At 42.1% G+C, this 25,099-nt stretch overlaps 2 protein-coding genes across 3 annotated transcripts; both read left to right on the top strand.

Annotated features, from left to right (window-relative positions):
- Positions 1–538: 538 nt before the first annotated feature.
- necap2 (NECAP endocytosis associated 2) lies at positions 539–4,550 on the top strand. Its single transcript, XM_079341787.1, has 8 exons — positions 539–753; positions 2,115–2,215; positions 2,419–2,523; positions 2,849–2,930; positions 3,020–3,128; positions 3,236–3,380; positions 3,479–3,563; positions 3,714–4,550. Exons 1-8 carry the CDS (start codon positions 659–661, stop codon positions 3,757–3,759), a joined length of 768 nt encoding a protein of 255 aa, XP_079197913.1. The 5' UTR covers positions 539–658; the 3' UTR covers positions 3,760–4,550.
- Positions 4,551–5,034: 484 nt separating this feature from the next.
- On the top strand, positions 5,035–25,099 carry crocc (ciliary rootlet coiled-coil, rootletin). 2 transcript variants are annotated; one of them, XM_079340584.1, is made up of 37 exons: positions 5,035–5,216; positions 7,670–7,796; positions 7,897–8,039; positions 8,985–9,176; positions 9,260–9,343; positions 9,423–9,508; positions 9,627–9,792; positions 9,884–9,990; positions 10,084–10,311; positions 10,403–10,493; positions 10,711–10,797; positions 10,883–11,098; positions 11,592–11,791; positions 11,902–12,084; positions 12,646–12,790; positions 12,884–13,030; positions 13,710–13,940; positions 14,150–14,343; positions 14,414–14,541; positions 14,918–15,087; positions 15,182–15,361; positions 15,629–15,763; positions 15,873–16,016; positions 16,568–16,806; positions 16,903–17,062; positions 17,196–17,363; positions 17,450–17,873; positions 18,279–18,442; positions 18,537–18,657; positions 18,862–19,025; positions 19,448–19,663; positions 20,091–20,315; positions 20,405–20,554; positions 20,677–20,877; positions 21,934–22,065; positions 23,638–23,811; positions 24,256–25,099. In XM_079340584.1, the coding sequence occupies exons 3-37, from the start codon at positions 7,905–7,907 to the stop codon at positions 24,340–24,342; spliced, it is 5,874 nt and encodes a 1,957-aa protein (XP_079196710.1). In that variant the 5' UTR covers positions 5,035–5,216; positions 7,670–7,796; positions 7,897–7,904; the 3' UTR covers positions 24,343–25,099. The 2 variants fall into 2 exon arrangements, with proteins under 2 accessions (XP_079196710.1, XP_079196709.1); XM_079340583.1 differs by lacking the exon at positions 5,035–5,216 and adding an exon at positions 6,931–7,401.

Genomic DNA, 25,099 nt, shown 5'->3' with positions numbered 1-25,099 from the left:
TACTAACTGTATCGCAATAGTGACACAGGAGAATGTATACAATTACACTGCATTTAAATTTTAACTATGATTCGTCGCCACCTCTCGCATCCCATTCTATTCTAAAATCTAGAATAGAATTTAAAATCCTTCTTCTCACTTACAAAGCTCTAAACGGTCAGGCACCATCCCCTCTTAAAGAGTCCAGAAGAAGTCTCCCACAGCCATGCTACTGAAGAAACCCTCTTACTCTGAATGGGACTTCACACAAGCATTTATGCGAGCGGGCCCGGCCCCCTATGGCCCGCCGATAGCGACGGCTGTGGCATCACCTTTGTCAATTGAAATTTTGCAGGGAGCTTTAAAGAGAACATCTGTGTTGTTGGGCAGGGCGCCTTATTATACAGCAGTTTGGACACAACAATGTGTGACTCCATTTGCTGGAGAGAATTCCTTTCCTATCCCATCCAATCACAAAGGCCCTTTAGTCATTGATGTGCATACTGTATGTGGGCCAGCTTTACAGTCTTGGTGAAGCCCGGACCATCCGGACCAGAAGCGGCGCTGTTCATAATGTGAACCGCAGCTCTTTGGAAATTTCATCGTGAGGTTCAGTTAAACTCCAGCCGAGGTGTCTAAAGACGGAAGTTGTTTTGATAGTTCAGTAAAAGTTGACAAAATGGCAGAAGACAACAGTTATGAGTCAATGCTCTGCGTTAAGCCCGAGGTTCATGTCTACCGGATCCCACCGCGAGCGTCTAACCGGGGATATCGGTAAGATGACATCAGCGAGGAGACACGAGACCAGTCTCACTTTCTGCAAGCCAAGTTAACGAAACACCTCCATTATCAGATAACCACTTGTTAAAGTGGATATTTACGTTTCTCAGTTTAGCGGTTGACAATTGTTACAATAGTTAAGACAATAGCGAGTGGCTGCACTGCATTGAATCTTCATCTGCTCCGGTACAGAACCGGCACATAAAGTACCGTCCACAAACATTTAATTACAGCCTGCTGCACACACGTTTTGACAACGCCGAAAATAAACCTGGAAAAGTTCAAAATGGTTAATGTGTCCAGTAATGAGAGGATTCAGAGTCAATGGAGTCGTCCATGCTCAATCTTTCATTCTTAAAGTCCATTTGAAGTCATATTGTGTGAAGATTGTTTGTGTTGGCTTTGCAGAGAAAAAAAAAACTTTCAGAGATAATGTATCAAACTATTTTAATCAGATGACTTAGGTCTACAATACAATCTGGAGATTCTTGAAAACACTAAACAGTAGGCTAGTTGAACAAATTCAGCTGCAGTACTCGAGGCCAGTGTAAGCTTTTTAACTTCATTGCACAGTTTAATTGCACAATGTTATTGCATTGCTCAGACTACCTCATTTTTCTCAGAAGTTATTTAGAACAGAAAGCTTGAATGTGTTTGGAAACAACCCAGATAAAAGATACTTTGTGGGTACGTTTTTTGGTCATATTATCTTATAAACTTATTTGTGAATTTGATTTAATTACGCATCTCTTTTAACACATTTAGTTTTCAGGTTTTCTTTATATATTACATCAATTGCATATCAGTCATAGATTGTAAATATTAACAGTAGGTCTTGCAAAAAAAACCAAAAAAAAAACCTCCCCAGTTGTGCTCCATTAAACCCTTATGTTTTCCCCTTTTATATAGTTTATCTTAATGTTAAAGTACATCAGCAAAACACCTTCAAGGCAAAGTCGCTGTTTGTGATAGTGGAATTATCACTCTTTGGAAGTCTATGTTTACCTATGAGGGATTGCGTTATTTGAATGCTCAAGGTAAATCCTAATGGTAACTTTAAAGGGTTTACATACGTCATATTGTATTTACATTTTGAAACAAAGTAGTCTACTGTAAAACAATAAAGAATAGCTGTTAGAACTGTCAAAGTAAATGACTTGTTCTTCAAAGTGCAACAGAACAAAAGAGATTCATGTTATCGGTTTCTCATTTGGGTCTTCCTGAAAATGTTTGATTTCACTTCCTCATGCTGGGAAATGCGACAGCTACCAGTGTAAAAACAGAGACCTTACTCAGTGAATGATGAGTAGACGAAACCCCTCTCCTAATGACATGCGTGTTTCCTGTTTTTCTAGGGCTGCTGACTGGAAACTGGATGAGCCTGCTTGGAGTGGGAGGATGAAAATCACTGCAAAAGGCAAAATGGCGTTCATTAAGTTAGAGGACAAAAACACAGGTAATGAAAAAAAACCATCTTACTGATTTGAGTTCATCAGAGTGCACGTAATTCTCACTTTTCACATGAATCCCTGTTTGCAAAAAACACAACACTCCAGGATCACAAAAGTTGTATCTAAGTGCCATCAATCGTTTCAACCAATCGCTTTACTTTATCAGTAACAATCCTTTAACTGTTTGTTTTTAATTTGTTCTGTGCAGGAGAGTTGTTTGCCAAAGCTCAGGTCGAACAGTACCCAGGCAGTGTTGTTGAAGCTGTCACAGACTCCAGCCGGTATTTTGTGATCCGAATAGAGGACGACAATGGTAAGCACCTTTCAACAGACACCAGCTTCTTTTTTAAATGTTGTGTGTCCACCTATAAAAAGAGAACAAGTCATTTTCCCCCCTAACTTGATTTGTATCGCCTTGTATTCTGGTGCTGTGATAATTAGCCATATTATATTATCATCACCTAATCACGTTTTTACCCGTCTTTCTGTTAGAGGGAATTCTGATCAAGTAAAAAAAAAAAAAAATGGATACAGATGCCACTTTGCTGGAATCTGTATATAACATTCATTTGGTCCATAAATGTTTTATTGTTTAAAGGTGATGCAAAATGTTTCATCTTGTGTTTTGTCTGATTAAGGACGCCATGCCTTTATCGGTCTGGGTTTTGCTGATCGTGGAGACTCGTTTGACTTCAACGTAGCTTTACAAGACCATTTTAAGTAAGTTGGCCTCTCTTTGAGCGTATGTAAAAACCTGTCTATATGTGAGGTTACACTTACATGAATATGTTTGCATGTGACATATTGAGGTGGGTGAAGCAAGAAGGTGAACTGGCAAAACTGGAAGCTAATTCGAGCGAAGCACCTAAGCTGGACCTTAGCTTCAAGGAGGGACAGACCATCAAGATCAGCATTGGGGTGAGTAGTCCGTCCTGACATCACACATGTAAAAAGAGGTTCTCATAGGATGAAGAAATAACAATAATTTCGAAGGAAAGAGGCTGCCATGACTGTGTCTGTTACAGAATATCAAGAAGAAGGATGCAGGAGGTGCCAAAGCACGGCCCGTGGCTGGAGGTTTGCTGCCACCTCCACCAGGCGCCAAGGCTGGAGGGGTCTTACCACTTCCTGTTGTACAACAAACAGTTCCAGCTGCACAGACTAACACTGGTGATCACTTTGCTATTGTATAACCTTTTTTCTTTTTTTAACTTCACGCGATTGAAACAGAGTTCAGCATGTCTTTAACTGTATTTCTCTAAATGCAGACACTCTTTTAGACTTTGGGTCCCCTGTCCCTGCAGCCCAGCCCAGCTCTGACCTATGGGGGGATTTCACATCTGCTGGTTCCAAGTAAGTTATTCAGAAGTTGTCAGAAGTTTTTTCATCTTTTTAGTTTTTCACCTGATCATATCCATCTGTCCTACAAGTGTTCATAATAAAAGTTTTACTTCTTGACATCCTCATCCTCATCCTCATCATCATCCCTCTCCTCCTTCACAGCTCCAGTAAAGACGCATCGAAATCAGGATGGGTGCAATTTAGTTAAGTTATGGGGAAGCATGCACACACTCAGGTTGCATACATTCCACGGACGGGACGATTGTGGCGAGAAAAAACAAGTGAGAGGAATTGTTAGCAAACTTGACGGGCTAAATCCTGAACTGATTCTGAAAAAGACTGTTCATATACAACAACAGCCAGTTGACCTACAAACTCCGTAAAATGTTCCTATTTTTACAATCATACTGTATTTCAAGACTCTGCTATGCAACCAGGATTTTTCAATACTCTTCTCCTTGTCTTTACAACAGCATGCACATGTTCTCGGTGATTGTTTAATACCAGCAACACTCATCTCAATATAGTTTTTACCGTTTGGGAAAGTAAAAGGTTTATCTATTGAAGTATCCATGTTTTATTTAGCTGTAGCCCACTGTGTTTTTTTCTCCTGTATTTTAGTCATGCTTTTAGGAGATTTTTTAAATTCGGATTGAGATTTGATTAGCTTTATTTGAAACCTCTTAAGCCTTCATTTAAAAAAAAAAAATAGCCAGACTCTTCATTTTTTATCTTTTCTTGGAAAAAAAAGTCCTATTTTCCATTTTTCAACATTTTACAATCTGAACACGTTTTGTTCATTCTTTTTGTGTAGACTCCATGTTTGTCTCTGACTTGTGTGTCGATACCTTTTTAAATGTGCCTTCTAACAAATTAAAATTTCCTGAATCTTTGATGCTGTTATAAACTGAGTATTTGATCAAGTGCCTTCCTGAAAAGAAAAAAAAACTGATCTAAATTGTATAAATGTTTTTCTTGTAAATAAAACAATATATTTCACAGGCTCTTGTTTTATTAAAATGCAGTCTAGTCTTATTTTAAAACCTATAGAGATTCACCTATCCTGCTGTTTCTACACAGATCTTAATGCCTTTTAAAAGTCATTTGAAATCCAAGCCAGGTAATTTCTTTTAATGACAGTTTAATATTGACAATGTAAATATATTTAAAATAAAAGATTCCTCAACAAACGTTCATTGTGACCTTGTGTCCTGGAGTAATAATAAAAGTTAGTAGTTTGATGGGGGGGAAAGAGTTTTGTCCCCATGAAACAATTTATTCACGATCCCTTAGTCTGGGCTGGTTATAGGAGAGCGATGTGAACAGGGGTAGCCGTAGTCCTCCTACCATCTCTTGAGGAGACCAGGTGAGAGTACCTCACTGGCTCCAGAGTGAATAGCTGTCAATGCAACTTTAAAACAAACATTCACCGAGGTCCTGCACCGGCTCATCGTGTGCGCCCCCACGCACAGTGACATCAGGCTCCTCCCCGGAAAAAGAAGCGTGGAGGAGATTTCAAGGGAAGCATCTCTGTCTGCGAGCAGCTTCTGTATTTGTTTACAATACCTGCCGTAGATGCTGATTATTTCTGCCGATGTGCTCGTAAAGACCGCTCAGAAGAATGGAGGACTGGTGGGCAAATTCTCCTCAGATTGATATGTCGAGGTGAGACTAAATCTTGCAGGGAAGTGGAAGTTTCACTGCGTATAACCACAGTGTGAATACCGATGTCATCTGAAACGTTTTACATCGCGTTAGTGTCAGTGTTTCTCAGTCTCTGTGGCTTTAAAACAATCTGTAATGGTAAACAGTTGATTTGGTTCTGATGCTGAAGAGTTGAACGTGCAGCTCCCTCTCCTTCCTCCTCCCACACCTCCTTCTCCCGCTTCACTCCAACTACTGACAGACTTGAAAACTAGGGCGTGACCTTATGGATGCACTTTTACAGATGAAGTTTAAGATTATCCGGGTGATTACTAAACACACAATAGTAACATGTTTATTTTGCTCCTGAGGGAATGAAAAGAAAGCAGCTCTTGAATGGAGATCACATGTGATGGCTGCATCACTGGTTGAAAACATAAAAGCAGTGAATGAAAAATCTAATCCAGACTGTAGGCTATATTGTTGTTTGGCCGTTCGGATGATAGATACACACAGGTTAGTAAGCATTTTCATCGGAAATAAAGTTCACGTCTACTGAATTCAGAGGTATACAACACTCCAGTAGGGGGCGACATAGATTTCAAAATTGAGAAAAAAAAATACTGTAGGCCTAGTCTTGTCTTTGAAAGCAGGTCAGACTTTATTTTTATGTTTGCTGCTTGATGGCAGCCCTTTTTTAATGACAGTATCTCTTTAGTTAATCGTTTAATAGTTTTTCATGTGGGGATGTGTCATGACATTTAACACTCAGTATTGTGAGCTTGGCTTCATTTGATTTAAATCAGGCCTACTCTCTAAATCTCTCCAAACCAGACCCTTTTATTCTCGTGATTGTGTGGTTAAAGTATTGACATTTGTGGCTTTTGACAGAGTGTTAAGATCTATGAGTGATTCTAGAGTCTGTTGGTGGCTAAATTAAATGGGGAGCCCTCCAACCAGCGTTCAGCGTGGCAATAAGGTGGGGACAGATGGGGCCCCCTTAGGGAGGCTTCCTAATGTCATTGCAAAATGTCCAGATTATGTGTAGCTGATTTAGTTTATATTTTGTCACCCCCTGGAGTCCCCGCTTGTTTGGGGTCCAAGAAGTTACCTGCCTTGCCTGAAGACAAGCAGCGGCTCTGGATTTGGCTTCCAGGCAAGACTTTGATGAAGTTGTCCTAGTTGTGATCGTTGTGATTGTTAAAATTATTGGCTGTAGTGAAATCAGAAAGCCATTGAGGGTTCTCACTCGATCAGAACAACAGGAATGTGTATGTTAACACTGCAGGGCTGTTGTTGACACAATGACCCTCTTGTCTGTAACTATGACGATCCAAACACCAAGTAGAGCGATGCTGACCATTCCCATATGTTATAGCTATACATTCACATATCTGGTCCTTAATATTTACAGTCTATTGTCTGGATGCGTATAAAAAATATGTTGCTCAGAAGGCTAAACATTTAATTAAAACACAATATAAAAGGAAATATCTAAATTAATACAGTGCAATTGTAAAGAAGAGGTAAAGTCTTCTTTAGGTGTTTGGTAATAATATAATTCTGCATGAAAATAAATGTTAAAATGTTGTTTTATTCGTAGTGATAGGGCATAGTTAGAATAAATCTAAGGGCCTTCATATGGGCAAGATTCAATAATTTAAAAAATATGATAACCTTACTGTAAATTTCAATATCGATTTAAATACTCTCCTTGGTAGCCTACATTAGGGGGAAAAGGTTTCCAAGTTCTTGTTCTTTGTAGGCTATGGTGGGCTTATAAAACTTTTATTTTACCTCTTTTTGTTAGGCAGTTCAGACTGATCTGAGAGGGTTCTGAGCTGGAGCAGTGAGAGTGGAGTAGCATTAGTGGAGGTGTGGGGGGTGCATCTAAACCTGCTAATCCTGCCGTCCTCAAATCTCTGCCTCCCTGCACCAGAGGAGGAGGCGACGGGACGGTCGCACGCCCCTGCAAGTCAACTTCGTCGGCTGCACAAGCAACACACAACTCACTCCTCTTGGGGTCTGACCTTGTCTGAGTTTATCGCTTAAGAAAAATAAAAAAAGCCGACGGTTCAGCGCGTGGAGGCATTGCGTTTTCTCGGAGTTAATCCTATTCGCAGGAGGGTTTTAAATATCTGCTGTCGCTGCGATGAGCGCTGAAAACTCAGACACCGACACCAACAAACTCGAGTCTGTGATACAGGTGAGGCACACCGGGCCACATCCTCTATTATCTGTAGGCTACAGTGTTATCTCATGGAATAAACGCTGTTGTACGTGTTTGAATGTTTTCATCAGTTTAGCATTGCTTTGATTTTGACACTTGGTCCTGTTGCACTTTTCATCACCAAAGCGTTTGAACCCCCTGTAGCCTATTTGCCTATACTTTATGTTTAGCTGGGGCAGCCATATTGTTTGTCTTTTTTTTTCTAAATTCATTTGAGCTAATTCACCAAATATTTATCTCCCAGAGGCTGGAGGAGAGCGTTTTGTCTGAGGAGAAGAGGCTAACAGTCCGGGGTCCTTCACCAGATGCCCCCCCTACATGTCTGCCAGCACGAGTAAGAGAAATAGTCACAAAGAACCTGAACGACAACGGTGCGTTTCCACTATTTGCTCTCCCATCATATAACATATTATGTTTTGACACAGTTCCTTTCCTAATAGTTGTGTCCATATGCAACCTCACTCTAAGCAGCTGGAGCCATGTCCTCGGTCATGTCCATCCAAGAGGAGAACCGGGTGCTGCAGGGAGAGCTGTCGAGGTTGGAGGACCTGTTGGCACACAGCCGAGCGGACCGAGATGAGCTCGCCATCAAGTATGGTGCAATTAGTGAACGGGTAAGTAGGTAAAGACACCAGGACAACACACAGCTGAGATATAGGGAACAGGAGTCAGTTGTGACTGGATATAAATAAAAAAGAGGTTGATATAACTATGAATGCCATCAAATACTATGGTTTGTCAATCATCTGATACTTCATATATAAAGTAAATGTGCAAACTTTCCAATTCCTCAAGGTTATTATACAAACCAAAAGGGGAGCTTGAGTTTTCCCCATTTCAGTATTTTCTCTTTCGTCTTTGTCTGAGATTTGTATGTCTCCCAGGTGATGGGGGTAGGAATGAACTGAAGTGGAATGTTGCCATGGCGTTTGTCACCCTTGGTGACTGTAAACAGGGGCTTCAGTGGTGACAAAGAGGAGGAGTAGTAGTGGGCGGGGGTCGCATCTCTTTTTTTAATTTATGAACTTCACTAAAGAAAAACACAGATCTTAACGCGAGAAAAAGATGAAGTAATGTTGCCATGTGTTGTGATTTTTGATGTATGTCCATCGGGGTTTTTTTTTTTCTTTTTCAAAAAATGCCTTATGCCTGTCTTATAGGTTCTTTTATGCTGCCTGATTTGGCCATGACACTCTTGGAAAAAGAGATTTGTAATCACAAAAAGTTGAACAGAAGAAACTTGAGTCAGTGGGTTCCAGACTCGAGCACATAAAATATTTGACTCAATTAAATTAGCTACTTTAAATACTGTGTTTTTAGTTAGTTTCACACATTAGTTGCATACGTAGAGCCCAAGACTTGCATCAAATTACTCTATGTGAGTGGGTTACTGCTTACAGACAGCTGTTTTTCTAACTTGACTTTCGAAGGTCAAAAATTAAACTTTTCTACCCAAATACCAATTTTAATTAGATTTATTATGAGTGAAAATACGGCAAATCTCAGCATGACTGTACTTTTCCCTGTCCATCTGCTTGTCCTTTTAATTAAATCCACAGCTGGAGCAGACACTAAGTTTTGAGACGGGAGATGGAGACAATGATTCACCTGAGTCTCGCAGCTTGGCGCAGCAGAACGTGGATTTACGACGGCGGCTGGATGAGGAGCAGGCGTCCTACAAGCGTAAACTGACTGCGTACCAGGAGGGTCAGCAGAGGCAGGCGCAGCTTGTTCAGAAGTTGCAGGCCAAGGTTTGATTGTTTTATTCTGCCTTTACTCTGAAATACTGCCATCGAGGTGTTCCAGATCTCTCACAGTCTTCCTGCTACTTCAGGTGCTTCAGTACAAAAAGAGGTGTGGGGATCTGGAGCAGATGCTGCAGGAGAAGTCATCCGAGCTGGAGAAACACAGGCCGACAGTAAGTAGTATTGATTTAGATTTTCTTATATGCATCAGCAGTAACATTCCATAGATAATACTTTCCTAACTTCATCCAGAGTGAAACATCAAATGGAAGCAATCAAGATGAATCATGCAGCAACCTTGAGGAAGCTTTAATCCATCTGGAAGAAGAACAACAGAGGTAACTGATAACACAAGAAATGTCACTGTACGTTCAGTGTGGTGTGCAGAGATCACCCCAGGATTACTGCCTTACGTTTGTCTTAATATAGTTTGATATTCTGTCACTGTGTTTTTAGAAGTAGCAGTCTCTCTGCAGTGAATGCCATGCTGAGGGAGCAGTTGGAGCAGGCCGGTTTGGCCAATGAGGCTCTTAGTCAGGACATCCGCAGACTCACTGCTGATTGGACCAGAGCCAGAGAGGAATTGGAACAAAAGGAGTCTGACTGGAGGAGAGAAGAGGAGGTGGGAATGGATGCTTATGAAGCAGGAAAATACTTTTAATAAAGAAAATGTATCATAATTTGCATATTTCTATCTTTGGCTTCCTTCTCAGTCCTTCCACAGTTATTTTAGCCGTGAACACAGCAGGCTCCTTACACTGTGGCGTCAGGTGGTCGGATTTCGGAGGCATATCTGTGAACTGAAGAACGCTACTGAAAGGTAGATAAAGCATTTATTTGGACAGTTTTTGTAGAAATATGTTTAAATTAGTACATGGTTTTTCATTGCTGTCAATTTGCCTTTTGACCTCAGGGACTTGTCAGATATGCGTAACGAGCTGGCCCGGGCGTCACACTCTGCTCAGGTGTACTGTGCGGATGTGTCTGCTGCGCTTCTCAGCCAGGAGGGAGGAACAGCTCTGGCCCTGGAGCGAGAGAAGACCGTGCGGGTTCAGCTGGAAGAGCAGCTGAGAGAACGTGTGTCAGAGATGATAAATCTTCAGACCAGAACAGACTCAGAGAGGGTTGAGCTGAATGTCAGGTCAGAGGCTGGGTTTTACTAGTCTTTATTATTAAAACAACAGTTTTATGGAGGCCTTTTTTAAACAACTCTTTTTGTGTCTACCTTTCAGGTTGTCAGATTCTGTGCGAGAGGGGGAGAAACTGAAGGGCCAAATTGAAGATAGAGACCAAGAAATTGTGGCGCTGATGAGGAGGCTCGAGGTGATTTAGTATTTAATGTTCAAATTAAAAGCAAAACATTACTATTATATCACAATAACTCAGCACATTAGTTAGATGACAAATGCAATCTTGGTTTTTCGTCTGTTCATAAGATATTTTACAAAAGAAAAATAGAAGATTTTCAGCCTTATTCTTTGAGGTTCTTATGTTGATGTGCTCAGGTGTAATCATTTACCTCTGTGTTGTTTTCATTCAGGAGCAGAAAGGTTATGATGAGACTGAGATGCAGGTGCTCAGAGCTCACACTGAGACCCTGTGTGACACCCTGCGAGACATTGCTCAGGTTAAAAAGAAAACAACACACGTACATTCAGTTTTATGTCTTTAAGACAGGACAGGAGTGTCTCAATTTTATTTCCCTGTTACAGGCAGTTTTCTCAGATGGAGAGTCGTCATCTGAAGCAGACCAAGACAACTCCAGTTCTGCTCTGCTGGCTTTGATCCGTGGCTCCTCCCCCTGCCGCTCTCCCTCTCCTCGCAGGTCTACCTCCCCAACTCGGCCGTCATCCTCGATGGCTGCCATCTCTGACGCTGGGCTCTCTGCTCTGCGCTCTGCAGTCACAAATAAGACACTCCAGCTGCAGGTGACATGTCATTTATTATACCCCCTCTGAAAGATTCACAATCCCAATAACTGCTCCTGTAGAACTCATATTCATTGGCAAACTTTGCTTTCAGTTTTTATCAGTCATTGTTTCAAGAGTCTTTAGAAATTGGGAACATTTAAACGTATTGTAGATTTCTTGGAACAATGGCTTCTTTACTGACACTTAAACGGCAATGATATAGAGACATACAGTGTTATTTCTGTATAAATGATTTATTGTGCTCAGCTCTACCATTGGTCAAATGGGCCCAGAGTCCTGCAGGCGGCTGGCTGCTGGTTACATAGGCACCAAGAAATGCTGCAATTACCAAGACAATAGTCAAATACAGAAGATGAGCAGCGTCTGCTGATAAAGACCTGAGTGCCTCGATTCAAGTGGGATATGGGTTGATCGTTCTTGTTAATTTATTGTCTGTTAGTAAATATAACTATTCATCAAACCTTAATTGGACTCCTTTTGTTTTCTCCAGGATGTTCGAGGACGTCTGCTCTCCACTCAGTCTTTGGCACAACAGTTGCGAAAGCAGCTTTCAGAGACAGAATTGACTAAAAGGGACACGGAACAACGAAACCAGGCCCTGCAGAGAGAGAGGGATGCTGCTCATAGAGAGAGGGAGACCACACAGAGAGAAAAGGAGCGTCTGAAGCAGGAGAGAGACACCCTTGCCAGGTTTACTCAGAGTCAATGACCTTTTACAGTCTGCTTCAAATCCCTGAATATTGTCGTGAATATAACGAGGACTTCACCTTATTCTCCTCCACACAATGTGAACATTTCAGTGAGAAAGCCGCCTTGGAGAAGGCCGTGCAGGCTGCACAGAGCAGCAGTCATCGCCTGCAGATGGACAGTGAGAAGCTTCAGCTGACTGTGGCGTGCACACAGCGAGAACGAGACCACGAGAGGGAGGAGAAGGAGGCGGCCATTCAGGAGAAAGACAGGGCAAAGGCAGAGACTCAGAGGATGTAAGTAATTAAATTGATCGTGATTAGGTGAACGTGATGTGGACGCTAATCCAGACAGACTTGTGCAGCAGACACACAGTGAACTTGACCTGCTTAACGGACATGATCCCAGACATTAGTGAACAGATCTCATGTAAACTATTTATCCAGAGCACCGTAAAAGAGATGACACCCGAACACAATGACATTTTTTTCTTTTGTCAGACAAATCAACTGACCTCGTTTTTTTTGTCAGACTGATGACAAATGTTAACTTGTTTGACCTTTGTATTCACCTGTCAACATAGAAAATCCTAACGAAGTACTAAAAGAATAAAGAGAAATAGTAAAATCAGAAAATCTCTCCTACAGTTCTTCTGTATTTTTATGTACCTAACAGATTTTAACATACATTAAATTTGACCTTGTCAGGACCCTGTAAAGACCTAAGCAGGGCTCTCTAGAGTTTCCTGCACAAATCAATTATCTTTTTGAAGCAGCACACAAACTGAGCTTAACTCTTTCACAAGTTGCCCTATTTTTTCGTAACTGGAGAAGTGTTTTGTTTTTGTTTTGCTACAGACAGAAGCAGTGGGATCAGAGCGAGAGTCGCGCCTCTGCTCAACGTGGAGAGCTGTCTGCAGTGAAGGAGACTCACCAGCAGGGGGTAGTGGAGAGGCAGCTCCTGGAGGGAGAGAGAGCCCATCTCTCTGACGCTCTTGCTCGGGTAGGAAAAAGTGTCTTTGGCTTGAACTTTTTGTGTGCCCTGATCTCTGTGTGTGTGTCTTACTTTTGTATGCATCTTATTTTTTCGAATCAGGCTGAAAGCAGTAATGCAGAGCTCTCCCTGCTGCTGAACAAGCTGCAGTCCGAGGATGCAGCTCTCAGAGACTCTCTGGCTAAGATGGGAAGCCTGAATGAAGGCCTAGTCCAGGACAAAGCTGACCTTAACAACTACATCTTCCAGGTAAAATCTTTCAGGAAATTATTGAACCTCTTAAATGGTTCAAAAGAACTAGTCCACATTACCTAACCATGAACTTTCAAAAGCATTCTTTATTTTTTACCTTTTTCCAACCAGCCAAACTCAAAGTAGAGCAAAAGTCTTGTGTTGTAGCTCCACTGGCTGCAGAACACCACATACTCTATCTTGCTTTAGCTTGTCGGTTAGTCATGACACAATAAATGGTATAATTAGAGCTAAGGCGGCAGACTTTTGGAAAGCCTCTCCTCAGAGACATTCATGATGTTGCATCAGATTAAAGAGGTTAAGAAAGAGTTGTTGTTGGAGACTGAAACATACCGCTAAAACAGTTTAACGCAAAGAAACTTAAATAGAAAAAGGCAATGCAGCCGCCCCAGTCATGTTTAACACAGGATTGCACAATGAAATGCTAAATAGTTGCATTTATGCACGATTCACAGATATTTGAAAACAACGATTTTATATCAGAATAAAATAGGAATGTGTGAAATCTGCAATAAAGAAGATAATGCACCTGACAGATAACAAATAAATCCAAACAATATCAGTTCCATCTGAAAGTTATGGTGAAATAAGGTATATGCAATAACAATACGTAGAAGTTCAATAAATGTGATCCATTCCTGATCTGTCATGTCCTTATTCATGTGACTCCTTTAAGCTGGAGGAAGAGAAGGCCCTCCTGCAGATCCAGAGACGGGAGGCTGAGCAGGAGAAGTTGACCATCAGAGACGAGCTGGTCCGGTTGGAGCAGGAGCGGCTGGAACTGGACTCAACCCGCATCTGTCTGCACAACTCACTGCAGGACTCTGAGCAAAGTAGGACCGGGATTGAGGAAGAGCTGCTGAGTCTCAGGACGGACAGGCTGAAGCTGCAGGAGCAAGTCTCACAGGTAAAGTGCAAATTATAAAACATCATGAATGAATTGTTAAGTGGACTTAACAAAGCGTAAATCAAGGTTGTTGGTCAATCACATTGCATTAATAGGCATATAAATGAACAAAAAAAGGAAAAGAAGCAATTTTTGGGGGTTTCCACTTCTTCGTACAATTGTTAATTGCCATCTTTTTTTTTTCTTTCTTTTTTGGCTTTTGACGACAGTTTTGTGCTGAAGTGACGGCTCTGGGAGCAGAGTTGAGTTTTGCCAGAGGAGAAGGTCAGCGTAGTGAGGTGGCCTTAGAAGAAGCAGGCCGTAGTCGTGCAGAGCTGGCTCGGGACAAAGCTGCACTGGTGGTCCAGCTGACGGCGTCAGAGAGAGAAAACACTGTGCTATCAGAGGAACTGGGAGCTTTCAGGTGTGTGCTGTGGCTCGGTAGTGACACTAAAGGTTTCCTGTGACTGTAACTTGCATTTGTGCCTCTGCAGGTCTGAGCGGGAGTCCCTGGAAACGAGTCTGTTTGAGTTGCAGCAGCAGCTCGTTCAGGTGGAGTCTCGTAGAGAACAGCTGGAGGCCGAGAACCAAAACCTTCGAGTCCGCTGTGAGACTTCAACAGGTTAGTAAAAAAAAGAGCCAATAGGGGGTGCAGGTTTCACTCAGTTGGCAGAGCAGACAGCCAACGTACCGAGCCCAAAGTCCTTGTTGCACTGCTCACAGATTCTACTCCTGAAGCTGTTTGATGTGTGTCATCTCTCACTCACATTTCCTGTCACTCTAAACCTGTCATATTCAAATAAAAAGGCAACAACTAAAAGAAAAACGTGAAAATAACTACAATTTTTTTTTGTTTTGAGTGACACTATATTATATTAAAGCATAAGAGAACAGATGGAAAGTAAACAAAATGTCTTTGGTGTGAAGGGAGTACAAACTGAAATGTTTGTTCATTATTGTTTCTTTCTTCTGGATAACGTTTTGGATGGGATTTGCAGCTGAACTGCGACGACTTCGTTCAGATGAAGAAAGCCTTTTGGCCCAGACTGAGAGGGAGAAACAGGCTATTACCCAGACTCTAAATGCTGCACTGCAGGAGGCCCAGCAGGCTTTACGCAAGACTGTCAGTGAACATCAGGAGGAGATGGAGAGGCTGGTCTCAGAGAAGGTCATTAGTCTCAATGATTCAGTTTTCTTTTCACAGATAATGCTGTTGGTGCTGGACATGTCGTAACCCATGTTTTTGCTCGTTGCTGCTTAAGGAGGTCATGCAGAGCAGTCTGCTGAAGGAGCATGAGGGCACAGTGAGGAAGCTTAGGCAGGAGGCGGAGGATCAGCTCCGCAGAGCACATAGAGAAACAGAGGAGCTGCAGGATGAACTGAGGAGCCTCCAGCACGACAGAGATCAGAGTCTGCTGCAGGCTGAAACTGAGAAACAACAGGTCTGGTCTGGGTTTAAGATTCTGGGAAGGGTTTGGTATAAAATCACCAATTCAGGGGATCACAATGTTAGAGAAGAACCAGTTATTTTTATATTTTAAATTCAGTAATTTTTGAACCTAATTATGCAAACCATAAGATGGTAACCTATTACATTCAAATAAGTATTTAAAAAAAACATCCCTGTAGAGTCCAGAGAGAGCGTGGCACACCTCTGTTACATCGGTTTTCATTTCTTCCTCTTTGTAAAACCCTTTGTCTCTTCACAGGCCCTCTCTCTGAAAGAGGCAGAGAAAGCCGTGTTGTGTGACAGGTTGTCCTCCCTGCAGGCTGAGCTGTCAGCTGCAGCTTTGGAAGCCGAGCGGATGTCGAGAGAAGAAGCACATTACAAAGAGCAGGAGCAGGTGACGGAACTCCCTGCCAGACTTTATCGTCTGCTGCGAGAACATCTTCTGTTTTATCCAGCCATGGGGAAGATTTACTAAATGGTCCTTTTTTGTGTGTTTTGCACAGATCAAAATTGATACCCTGACCAGTGAGCTGCAGGAGCTTCGCTCTCAGCAGGAGGATGCAGCCTCTCTTAATGAGAGGGACATTCAGAGCCTACAGGAGACCTGCACTGATCTTCAGGCTCGTGCTGATAATGCCTTAAAGGAGGTAAATGATGATGTGCAAACCAGAGAGCAGCATCGTGACAAATGCACAAATGTCTGTGAAAGGACAATTGCTTAAAGAAGTTGAAGTGTCTGTCAGGATGTAAGCATTGAAGGCAATGCAAATGTCATTTGAAGAGAGAGTCATTGTAGAACATTTCCGAAGTGATTTTGGAGAAACAAAGCCTCATCTTAAAGAACAGGGATTCTGCATTGGCGACTATTATACTCATTAGACATCACATACATTTTAGGATGTTCATTTTGAGTAATACAATGAATGTGTATTGCAGGTCATCTGATACCAAAAAAACAGTAACCCAGCACCTTGCTAGGTGATGTCATAGCAAATAGTTGAGCCTGTTTAAGCTTTTTGTATTTGTGATAGATAGATAGAGCAGAGAGATCTGACCACTGTGCAGAAATATGTTGAGCTGTTCTGTGAGCAATCAAATAGGAAACAGACCTTGCTGATGGGCGTACTGAGATAATTCATAACATTTGTTTTCTGTTTGTTTACATCACCTTGTACCACCCATAATTCGCCCCCTCCAGCTGGACCAATGCAGAGCTTCTCTCTCTGCTAATGAGGAGAGTCGAGACCAGTTGAGGCGGGAGGTGTTGGACATTGAGCGGCGTCTGAACCAGAGTCAGGAAGAAGCTGAAAAGTACAGAAGAGAGGGGACGGACCTGCGACGTAGCCTTGATGACGTCACCAAAGAGAGAGATGGTTTCAGCCAATCAAATAGCCAGCTGAGAGAAAGTCTGAGAGGAGCAGAATCAGAGAGGATCAGGTACAAAAATCATTGGATAAAACTCAAGTCTGTTTGAAGAAAAGCCGTCATGTGTCTTTCTAGTTTCCAAGTTTGTTTATGTTTTGTTTTTTTTAGTGTTAAAAGGCAGTGTGAGGAGAAGGAGCAGAGGCTCGCTGTGCTGGAGGAAAATTTCTCATCCGCACAGAAGGAGGCGATGGAGCTGCGGGGCTGTCTTAGAGAAGTTGAAAGGTCCCGACTGGAAGCTCGGAGAGAACTCCAGGAGCTCCGCAGACAGGTCAGACAAGCTGGCCGCCCTACACCACACCTTTGTGATGTTTACAAAGAAACTTTTAAGTCCAGACTTTAAGTAGTTTTCAGTTTGTTTTTTTCCTCACAGAGTCATTATGCGTTGTGTTTCTTGGATGTAGTTGAAGGTTCTGGATGGAGAGAAGGAGCAGAAAGGGATGGAGATGGCAGAGCTACAGGCTCGCCTGACGCAGGAGGAGATGAGAGAGGAGGAGAGAGGAAAAGACATTATCAATCTAAAACAGAAGTTAACTGAAGCTGAGACAGCTCGAGACTCCCTCAAAAGAGAGGTAAGCATTAATGGGAGTGTAAAGAAAAGAACAGGCTCGCGGATTTTATATTTACTTCCTGTTGTGACTTTGTTTTTCGTCTGTAGCTTTCTATGACAGTGAAGCGGCTTGAGGAGTCTGAGTCAGGCTGGCGAGGCTGTGAGAGAGAACTGAGCGCTCAGCTGCAAGAGACTCGTGGCTGTGAGAAAAAGCTACAGGATGAGATTAAGAACCTGACCCTACGCGTTCAGGTGGCTCAGGACTCTGCAGCTCAGTCAAGCCTGCAGCTGAGTGAGGCTCAGGGTCGCTTGGCTGCCACGGAAGCTGAACTGACCCGAGCTGAGGCCGGGAGGAGGGACCTGGAGTTCCGGCTGAGCAGCATTCAGTCGGCTCTGACGCGAACGCTGGGCATCGGAGCAGGTGGAAGGGGAGGCCGGGGGAGGAGCCCAGGTGCGAGCTCTGCATCACCAGCTCCTATTTCTCGCCACCACAGCATCTCACCCCTGCGCTCATCACTGTCGCCCCCTAAAGGTAATGAAGAAACTGTATATTGACCTATTTACCTTCTGCAACAAAGGATACACTTTTTTAACAATTTGGGGATGCCGCAGTATAGTGTAACTTAAGATCAGAAATATACATTTATGTAATTCTGAAATAATGAGCAAGATAAATGTCTTGTTCCAAGCAATGGTAGATGTAAGCAACAGCATCCAATGCAGCATTGGAACAAATTTCATTATAAACAATTTACATGGGAAAAATATTTACTTAAATCAGATGTATTTATTGCAGTTTAGGTATAAAGTGTAAAAGATTACTGCATTTGTTTAGTCAATATAATGTATCCCTTCTATTCTCCATTAGATCCCCCAACATTGAAAAAAAAACATTTATACACAGTGTTCATGACTCTTTCCTTTTTATTTTTTATAGAATTAAGATTGAGCACCTCTGACATCACTTTAGGCTCGGGGGCCGTGTCACCTGAGAGAGGGAACACACCGCTGCCTCTCCCCCAGCCAGAGCTGGACCCTGACACCCTCCGCAGTGACCTCAGAGACTTCCTGCAGGAGCTGCGTGAGGCACAGAAAGAGCGGGTAAAAAAAAAAGCCCATACGTAAATATTCATTTTATTCCATAGATACACGTTTTGGGTCCAAGTCTCCTTTTTTTTTATTGCTTACCATAAAGGATGATGTGCGAAGGCAGCTGGGGGTCCTGCAGAGAGAACTGGAGGAGCTGACAGAGGAACGAGACTCTGCTCAGAGTCGTCTTACTCAACTTCAAAACGCCTTACAGGAAAATCAAGAAGGTGCAGCTTTTGGATTCAGTGTCTGTGTAGTTTCATAAGTGAACATTTATTTGGTTTTTGACTTTTTTGATTCTGTGCTGTTGCTGCTGCAAGACCCGAATTTCCCCATTGCGGATCAATAAAGTTATATTTTATGTTATCTTAAATGGTCATAACCAAAAGATAAACTAATCACACGGCACTCTTTAATGTTTGTGACTTTAGGGAAGCGTGGGCTGGATGAACGTTTGACCACCACTCAGATTTTGCTCCAGCAGCAGGAGGAGGCAGTGAGGAGAGGAGACAGAGAGAGGAGGACTCTCATGGACAGGGTTAAGGATTTAGAGCGAGCTCTCCAGACCTCTGAAATGGATAAAAAACATGCACAGGTACACGCACATTTTTTTTGTACCTGCGTGCACTGATATGCACACCATGTATTTGTGTTGTGACTTTCACAGAGGGGAACTCTGACCGGCCATGATCACCATATGGCAGCATTCAATGACAAAGAAATATCTCGTCGGGAATGTAACAACAACAGATGCCTCACACTCTGTGTTATATCTCCTGTAGTGCCCCATGTCAGCTTTCCATATGTTTTATTGTTTAATAATAATCACCCTCCTGGAAAACAGGATTAGCATTGACACAAAGGGAAGGTTGTTTTGAGATCAAGGAAAATTTGGACTTTGATGCAGTTGTTGATCATCTGTGTGGGTCTGCATGCCTCTACAGGCATCTGAATCTAAAACTCAGCTCTCTAAATCTTTAAAGGAAAAGATTTTCTGTCGTCCCTCCATCTCTTCAGGAGCAGTTAAATAAGCAGCGTGCTGCAGAGCTTCGTCTGGAGGCGGAGAGGAAGCGTCTGCGGGAGGCGCTGGAGGCAGCTGAAGCCCGGGCCACCAGGGTGGAGCTGGGGAGACGCAGTCTGGAGGGGGAGCTGCAGAGACTTAAACTGAGTCTGGGAGACCGGGAGGCGGAGAGCCAGGCTTCCCAGGAGCGCTGTGACTCTCTGCTGAAAAAGGTACTGCAAGACATAGACGTATTCCATTTCACAGCAGTACACTTTTTTTCTTCCAATGCTGCCTGAAATGTAAAGTTTTGGGAGTAAATCAACATCACTCATGATACTTTTAATATATCAGTCAATTGACTAGGATGCAGTTTGGTTAACCTCTTATTACATATATCCAATGTCTTATAACGTAATGTTCTTGTACAGGGGAAATAAGAAATTATGATTATTACACTTATCTTTAATTCATCCAGATTATTTTTATATCGTTATATAGTTTTATAGTTATAGTTTTTCTGAATTCTCATGATTTGGTTGTATTTCCCAGAGCAAAACCAAAGTCATAGCGTTCTGAGTAGTAAATAAATGCCTTTTCTCTTTATCGGTTTGCTTATTGGATTACAAATACTTTACGTTTGATTTGGATTAACTTCAGGTGGCAGAAGGAGAGGCCCGTGTGTCCCTGATGCAGAGAGAGGTGGAGAGGCTGAGCCAGGCTCTGCTCAAAGCTCAGGAAGGTGAAAATTCTCTCAAAGAGAAGACCTGCTCCCTCAAAAAGAGCCTCCAGGAGACAACGGCGGCTCACAGCAGCACTCAGAGTCGCCTGAGTGCTATGCAGAAGACACTGAGTGTGGCTGAACAGGACAAAAAGCTATTACAGGTGAGAGAAAGAGCGACTAAAGGGAAAAAACGTCTGGGACTGAATGTGTGAAGTAGACACTCAGGTAATGATTGCTCTTTACCAAAAAGGAAAAAATAGATGAAGTCCGGACATCATCCGTGGAGGCAAAAAGGAACATGTCTGTCCTCACTGAGCGCGTGCAAAGCTTGCAAAGTGAACTATGCCAGAGTGAGATGAGACGAGAGGAACTGGAGGCAGAGTTAAACAACAGTCAAGAGGTGAGGGACACAAACACTTTAAACTCAACTCGTGCTGTGACCTCCAATGACATTCACATTCAATGGGGTTTTTTTTCCCTGGAGTGCCCTTTTAACAATTCTGTTTGTTCTCCATACCTTAGGCACTGCGTCAGCGTTCAGCCAGTCTAGCTGAAGCTCAGCGCAACGCACAGACAGCTCAGACAGAGAGGGCCACTGTAGAGGAGCGACTGCGTGGGCTGCAAAGAGCTGTCGCCATGCTAGAGACTGAAAAGAAAGATGCTGAGCGACAGGCTGTGAGGCTGGAAAAAGACAAGAATGCTCTGAGGAACACACTGGATAAGGTCAGCACTGTCTTATGGACAATATTTTGAAAGTTGGATCCATCTAGTCATTTGGTTCCGGAGACATCTGTGAATTTCAAAGTTTTAATGTGATTGTGATAAAGAATTTGGGACTTTTTCACTTTTGATCTGAGCTTGCCACTAGTGTTCTTTTTTCTTTTCCACAACTCAGTGTCCACTTAATATAACACATAACAGGGACATGGTAAACCTCAAGTAAACCTTAGTCAATTTGACCAGCCATCTTATAGCCTGCTGATAACATATTCATTGAAACCTACACTTTCATATAGAGGGGAAGACACTTTAATAGACTTCAGAAATCTTTTTCCCCAAAGGAGTTCTACAGATGCTTTTCATTTTTCAAAGTACAAATCCCTATCCCATGTTTGTTGGGTGGTTTAAAAGTTTGATGACAGCTTATTATTGCTAACAGTGTACGTTAAAAGTAAACCTAGGCACATAGCTATGAGCCTGTTTTATGTTATTTGTGCATAAATCTAAAGCATCTGATTCTAATTCAACCACGATGGCCGCTCTTTGAGGCTTCTTTTGCTCAGCTATATTGAAGCCAAAGGCTCTAACACCTGCATGTTAAAATAATCCTAAGGACAAAACCCACATAAGGTTTAACAGGTTTAATGTTTATCATTTTCAACATTTGAAAAAATACTGTGTATGCATGCTAATAAAGCATGCTAGGATCTGCATTACATCAGTTCAGCAGAGTTTTACCATTGTCTTTTCAAAGGTTGTTGCTATGTTTCAGTCCAGACCAAAGTGGACAGAAATGACACACCAACATTACCATCCACTGAATTGAGCTGCTGGCATAGTATATCGTGTTTACAGATAGTGTATAGTGTTTGTAGTGTTTGCAGATACGACATTTACTTTGTAAGAACACAACAAAATCCTCATTTTAAGGATATTTTGTCTTCATCTCAGTTGAACTTTTTTTTCTCTGAATTTAAAGTTCCTTGTGATGTCAGGATTTGATTTGACACACAGACATTTTTGATCTGTTCACATTTCCATGAACGCATCATTCTCTAGGTGGAGCGTCAGAAGCTGAAGACTGAGGAAGGCAGCATGCGGCTGTCTGCAGAGAAGAACCGCCTGGACCGCTCTCTTAACACCACCGAACAGGAGCTACAGGAAGCTCAGCAACAGATACTGATGCTGCAGGTGAGATGATCCAACCTGCATAACTCATACCAGCCTTCTTTTTGAAAACCTTTTTACGCAAAATAAAAACACCAAGCTGCTGTTAGAAAACTGAATGTGGCAGCACTGAATTTGTTTCATGGCTGCTTCACATCACAGTCTGAAGTCTATCATGTTTTACTGAAACACAGAGCCAAAACACTCGTTTTAACGGGCCTTTGAAGTACTAACAGTTAGACTTTATGGCATCAAAGTGGTCTGTGCAGTTGTTGTATTTACTGACCTAAGTCATGCACAGATTTGTTTGCACAAGAAAGAAAGGAAAATCTGACCTTTTCTTTTGTTCATGCAGGAGGCTAGTTGTTCCTCAGTTTGAGCTCATCTATAACTTACCACAAAAATCAGACATTACTTTGATATAGTACATCAGAACTTGTTAGAAGTCAGCAGTCTAGAGATAGAATAGATAACACCATTCAACCAGACATAAGACCAAACCCCTTAAACTTGTCTTCAGAGCATTCATTTCATGATTGTGAGAAACAATCCACAGACACTCTGTAAACAAGATAATAAATAAAGCTACAGTGAGTTCCGTCACAATTCAGTGACAGTAATTAAATTGTTTATTTCATGCATTTCGGACCACCCGCTCTTCATTTCTCTTTGTTTAGAGAAACAGATGCAGGGTGCCAGTATCCTAGTGGTTAGCACCCACGTTCCCCATGAACGGGGGCAAGAGGCCGAAAAGAGGGCGGCCCCAGGTTCGAATCTGACCCGTGGTTCCTTTCCTGCATGACATTGCCTCTCTCTCTCTCTCTCTCTCTCTCTCTCTCTCTCTCTCTCTCTCTCTCTCTCTCTCTCTCTCTCTCTCTCTCTCATAAAAAGCCCAAAACTAAACCTTTGAATAAAGAAAAGCACAAGTCTTCGTCAACTAAAATAAAACCTCACAACTGCTCGAGCATGTGTTTCCATATGTAATTTACTCCTGGAACAAGAGCCTATGAGCATGCTGGAGGCTTGTCTTCCAGAGGCCATCAACCATTTGTCAGGAGACTTTTGTCAGACCCATAAAACTCACAGCTGTTCGATGTCTCATTTATGTAAACAACAGCTTTGTAATGTTTGCTTGTCTGTAGCTATCTGTTGGTTTGATGTTTGCGTGGTGGAATGTAATGTCATTTTTTATGTTACATCTTACTTCAGTGTGTGATTTGTGTTGATGTTTCAGATGTGAGAACAACATAGTGAAACAGCTAAACTTTCTGTCATTTGATACTAAGGCATACTTCATGTTATCGGTTACAAGTACAGCATCTCCTCACATGAAGATGATCCACCATTTACATTATCTGCTCAAAGTGTTTACAAAAGCATTCAAAGAAATACAGCTGTTTAACCATCTTTTTATGTGGAGGTTCAGCCACAAACCAGCTTCATTCAGGACACCACAGAGCCTCCAACATGGCTGTAAGCTTTTGACGCAAGGAACTGATCCAAACCGAGTCTCCTCAGCTTTTGGTGTTTGGACTGAATTTCTATCCTTTTCCTTTTTCTAAACATGTCAAACTTCCATTCGTGTGTGTTGAGCAGACTCAGCTGGCTGAGATGGAGCAGTCGCACAGCCTGTGTGAGAGTTTGGCGAGGCAGCGTGACGAGGCGCAGCACGAGACGGAGAGACTGAGGAGCAGCTACAGGGACGTGGAGCGAACGCTGGGTACCAGGGAGCGAGCTCACAGACACAGGGTCAAAGGGCTGGAGGAGCAGGTACACAGCTTTTTACACGTTTTATTATCTGCTACAATCTATGAGCTGTTTTGGTTGTAATTTAATGTTTAAAAAAAAAATTTAAAAATCAAAGACCTAAATAATCTCAAACTTTCTGAATTTTAAGTCGATCTTTATGATAAAAAGTCATTGATACTATATAATAATGCATATAGATATATAGGACTTTATGAAAGTTCTTACCTAGTCATTTACTTTTATATTGTTAGTCACCCTGATTGATTCAGCTTCGTTATTTGGTGGGTTTTTTGCTTTAGACCTCTCTAGTACAAAAGCATGCATCTTATGACAGTATCAGATCAGTATTTAACTTCAATTGTACCCAACCCTTTTAATCCACAAAAAATACTCCTTTCTTTCCTTTTTTTCTTAGTATTATTCCATGTTTAAACTCTACTTTGGTCTCCCTCTGTTTGAGTGCAGGTGTCCACCCTGAAGGAGCAGCTGCAACAGGAGATAAAAAGGAGACAAGCTCCTCTTCCGTCCTCCTTGATGTCTCAAGGAAACTGAGAAGCGACTGAAAACCAGAAGCACCAGCACTCAATGAGTATCTAATCCAGGGAAAATCCACTTCTTGTGAATATCTAAAAGCAATATGTAGTTGTAGAAACATTCCTTGAAGTGTTCATACTTTTACGCTGCTGTTTTAAATGGCAACTGTTATTTCAATGGTGTTTTATTGACGTTTTGTGGGATTAAGGACATTTCACTTGGCACACCAACGACAAGGCGGGGGAGCAAATTGATGTGATCCAGCAACTGTGGTGAAAATGCCAGAAGTCGGCTGGTTTCTGGAAGGCAGCTGTACATGATCCTTGCTCTCAACGTCCTTCCCAGGCATCCTGCTCTTACCCGAGAAGAAACCCAAATCACTACAGGATTCCCCTGCGTATAGAATCTGGATTCGGTGCAGGAAAGAAAATCTGCCAAGTAGAGCATTTTGGCCTTGTTTCCCCTACATATTTTGATGACATTTGAAGACACTAAGTAGGAAAGTGAAGGTCTTCCCTTTGTGGAAATACCAGGAACCTCTTAACTACACAAATGAAGGAGGTGCACTGAAGATTTGACAGATGATGTGAAGTATTAGCACGGCAGTATGATGGTACAGAAACTGTATGTTTTTTAAAAGTTAATCATTTTATTAGGTGTAAATACTTTTTACTTATGCTATATACTGACAGGTTGATGATTAATAAACAGCTACATACTTGTATGGACAACACACATGGAAACCAGGAGAATAAACTCACTGTGTGCGCTATAA

Source organism: Symphodus melops (genome assembly GCF_947650265.1).
Source record: "Symphodus melops genome assembly, chromosome: 4".
In the NCBI taxonomy this organism is placed as follows: Eukaryota; Metazoa; Chordata; class Actinopteri; order Labriformes; family Labridae; genus Symphodus; species Symphodus melops.
This window is presented reverse-complemented; position numbering and strand designations above follow the sequence as displayed.

Excerpts from the sequence above, each read along its gene's own strand:
- necap2 (XM_079341787.1), top strand. The coding sequence starts at position 659 with ATGGCAGAAGACAACAGTTATGAGTCAATGCTCTGCGTTAAGCCCGAG. Across the intron at positions 2,524-2,848 it reads CCGAATAGAGGACGACAATG|GACGCCATGCCTTTATCGGT; the intron begins GTAAGCACCTTT and ends TGTCTGATTAAG. Across the intron at positions 3,564-3,713 it reads TTCACATCTGCTGGTTCCAA|CTCCAGTAAAGACGCATCGA; the intron begins GTAAGTTATTCA and ends CCTCCTTCACAG.
- crocc (XM_079340583.1), top strand. The coding sequence starts at position 7,348 with ATGAGCGCTGAAAACTCAGACACCGACACCAACAAACTCGAGTCTGTG. Across the intron at positions 10,798-10,882 it reads CCCTGCGAGACATTGCTCAG|GCAGTTTTCTCAGATGGAGA; the intron begins GTTAAAAAGAAA and ends TCCCTGTTACAG. Across the intron at positions 16,807-16,902 it reads GCAGAATCAGAGAGGATCAG|TGTTAAAAGGCAGTGTGAGG; the intron begins GTACAAAAATCA and ends TGTTTTTTTTAG.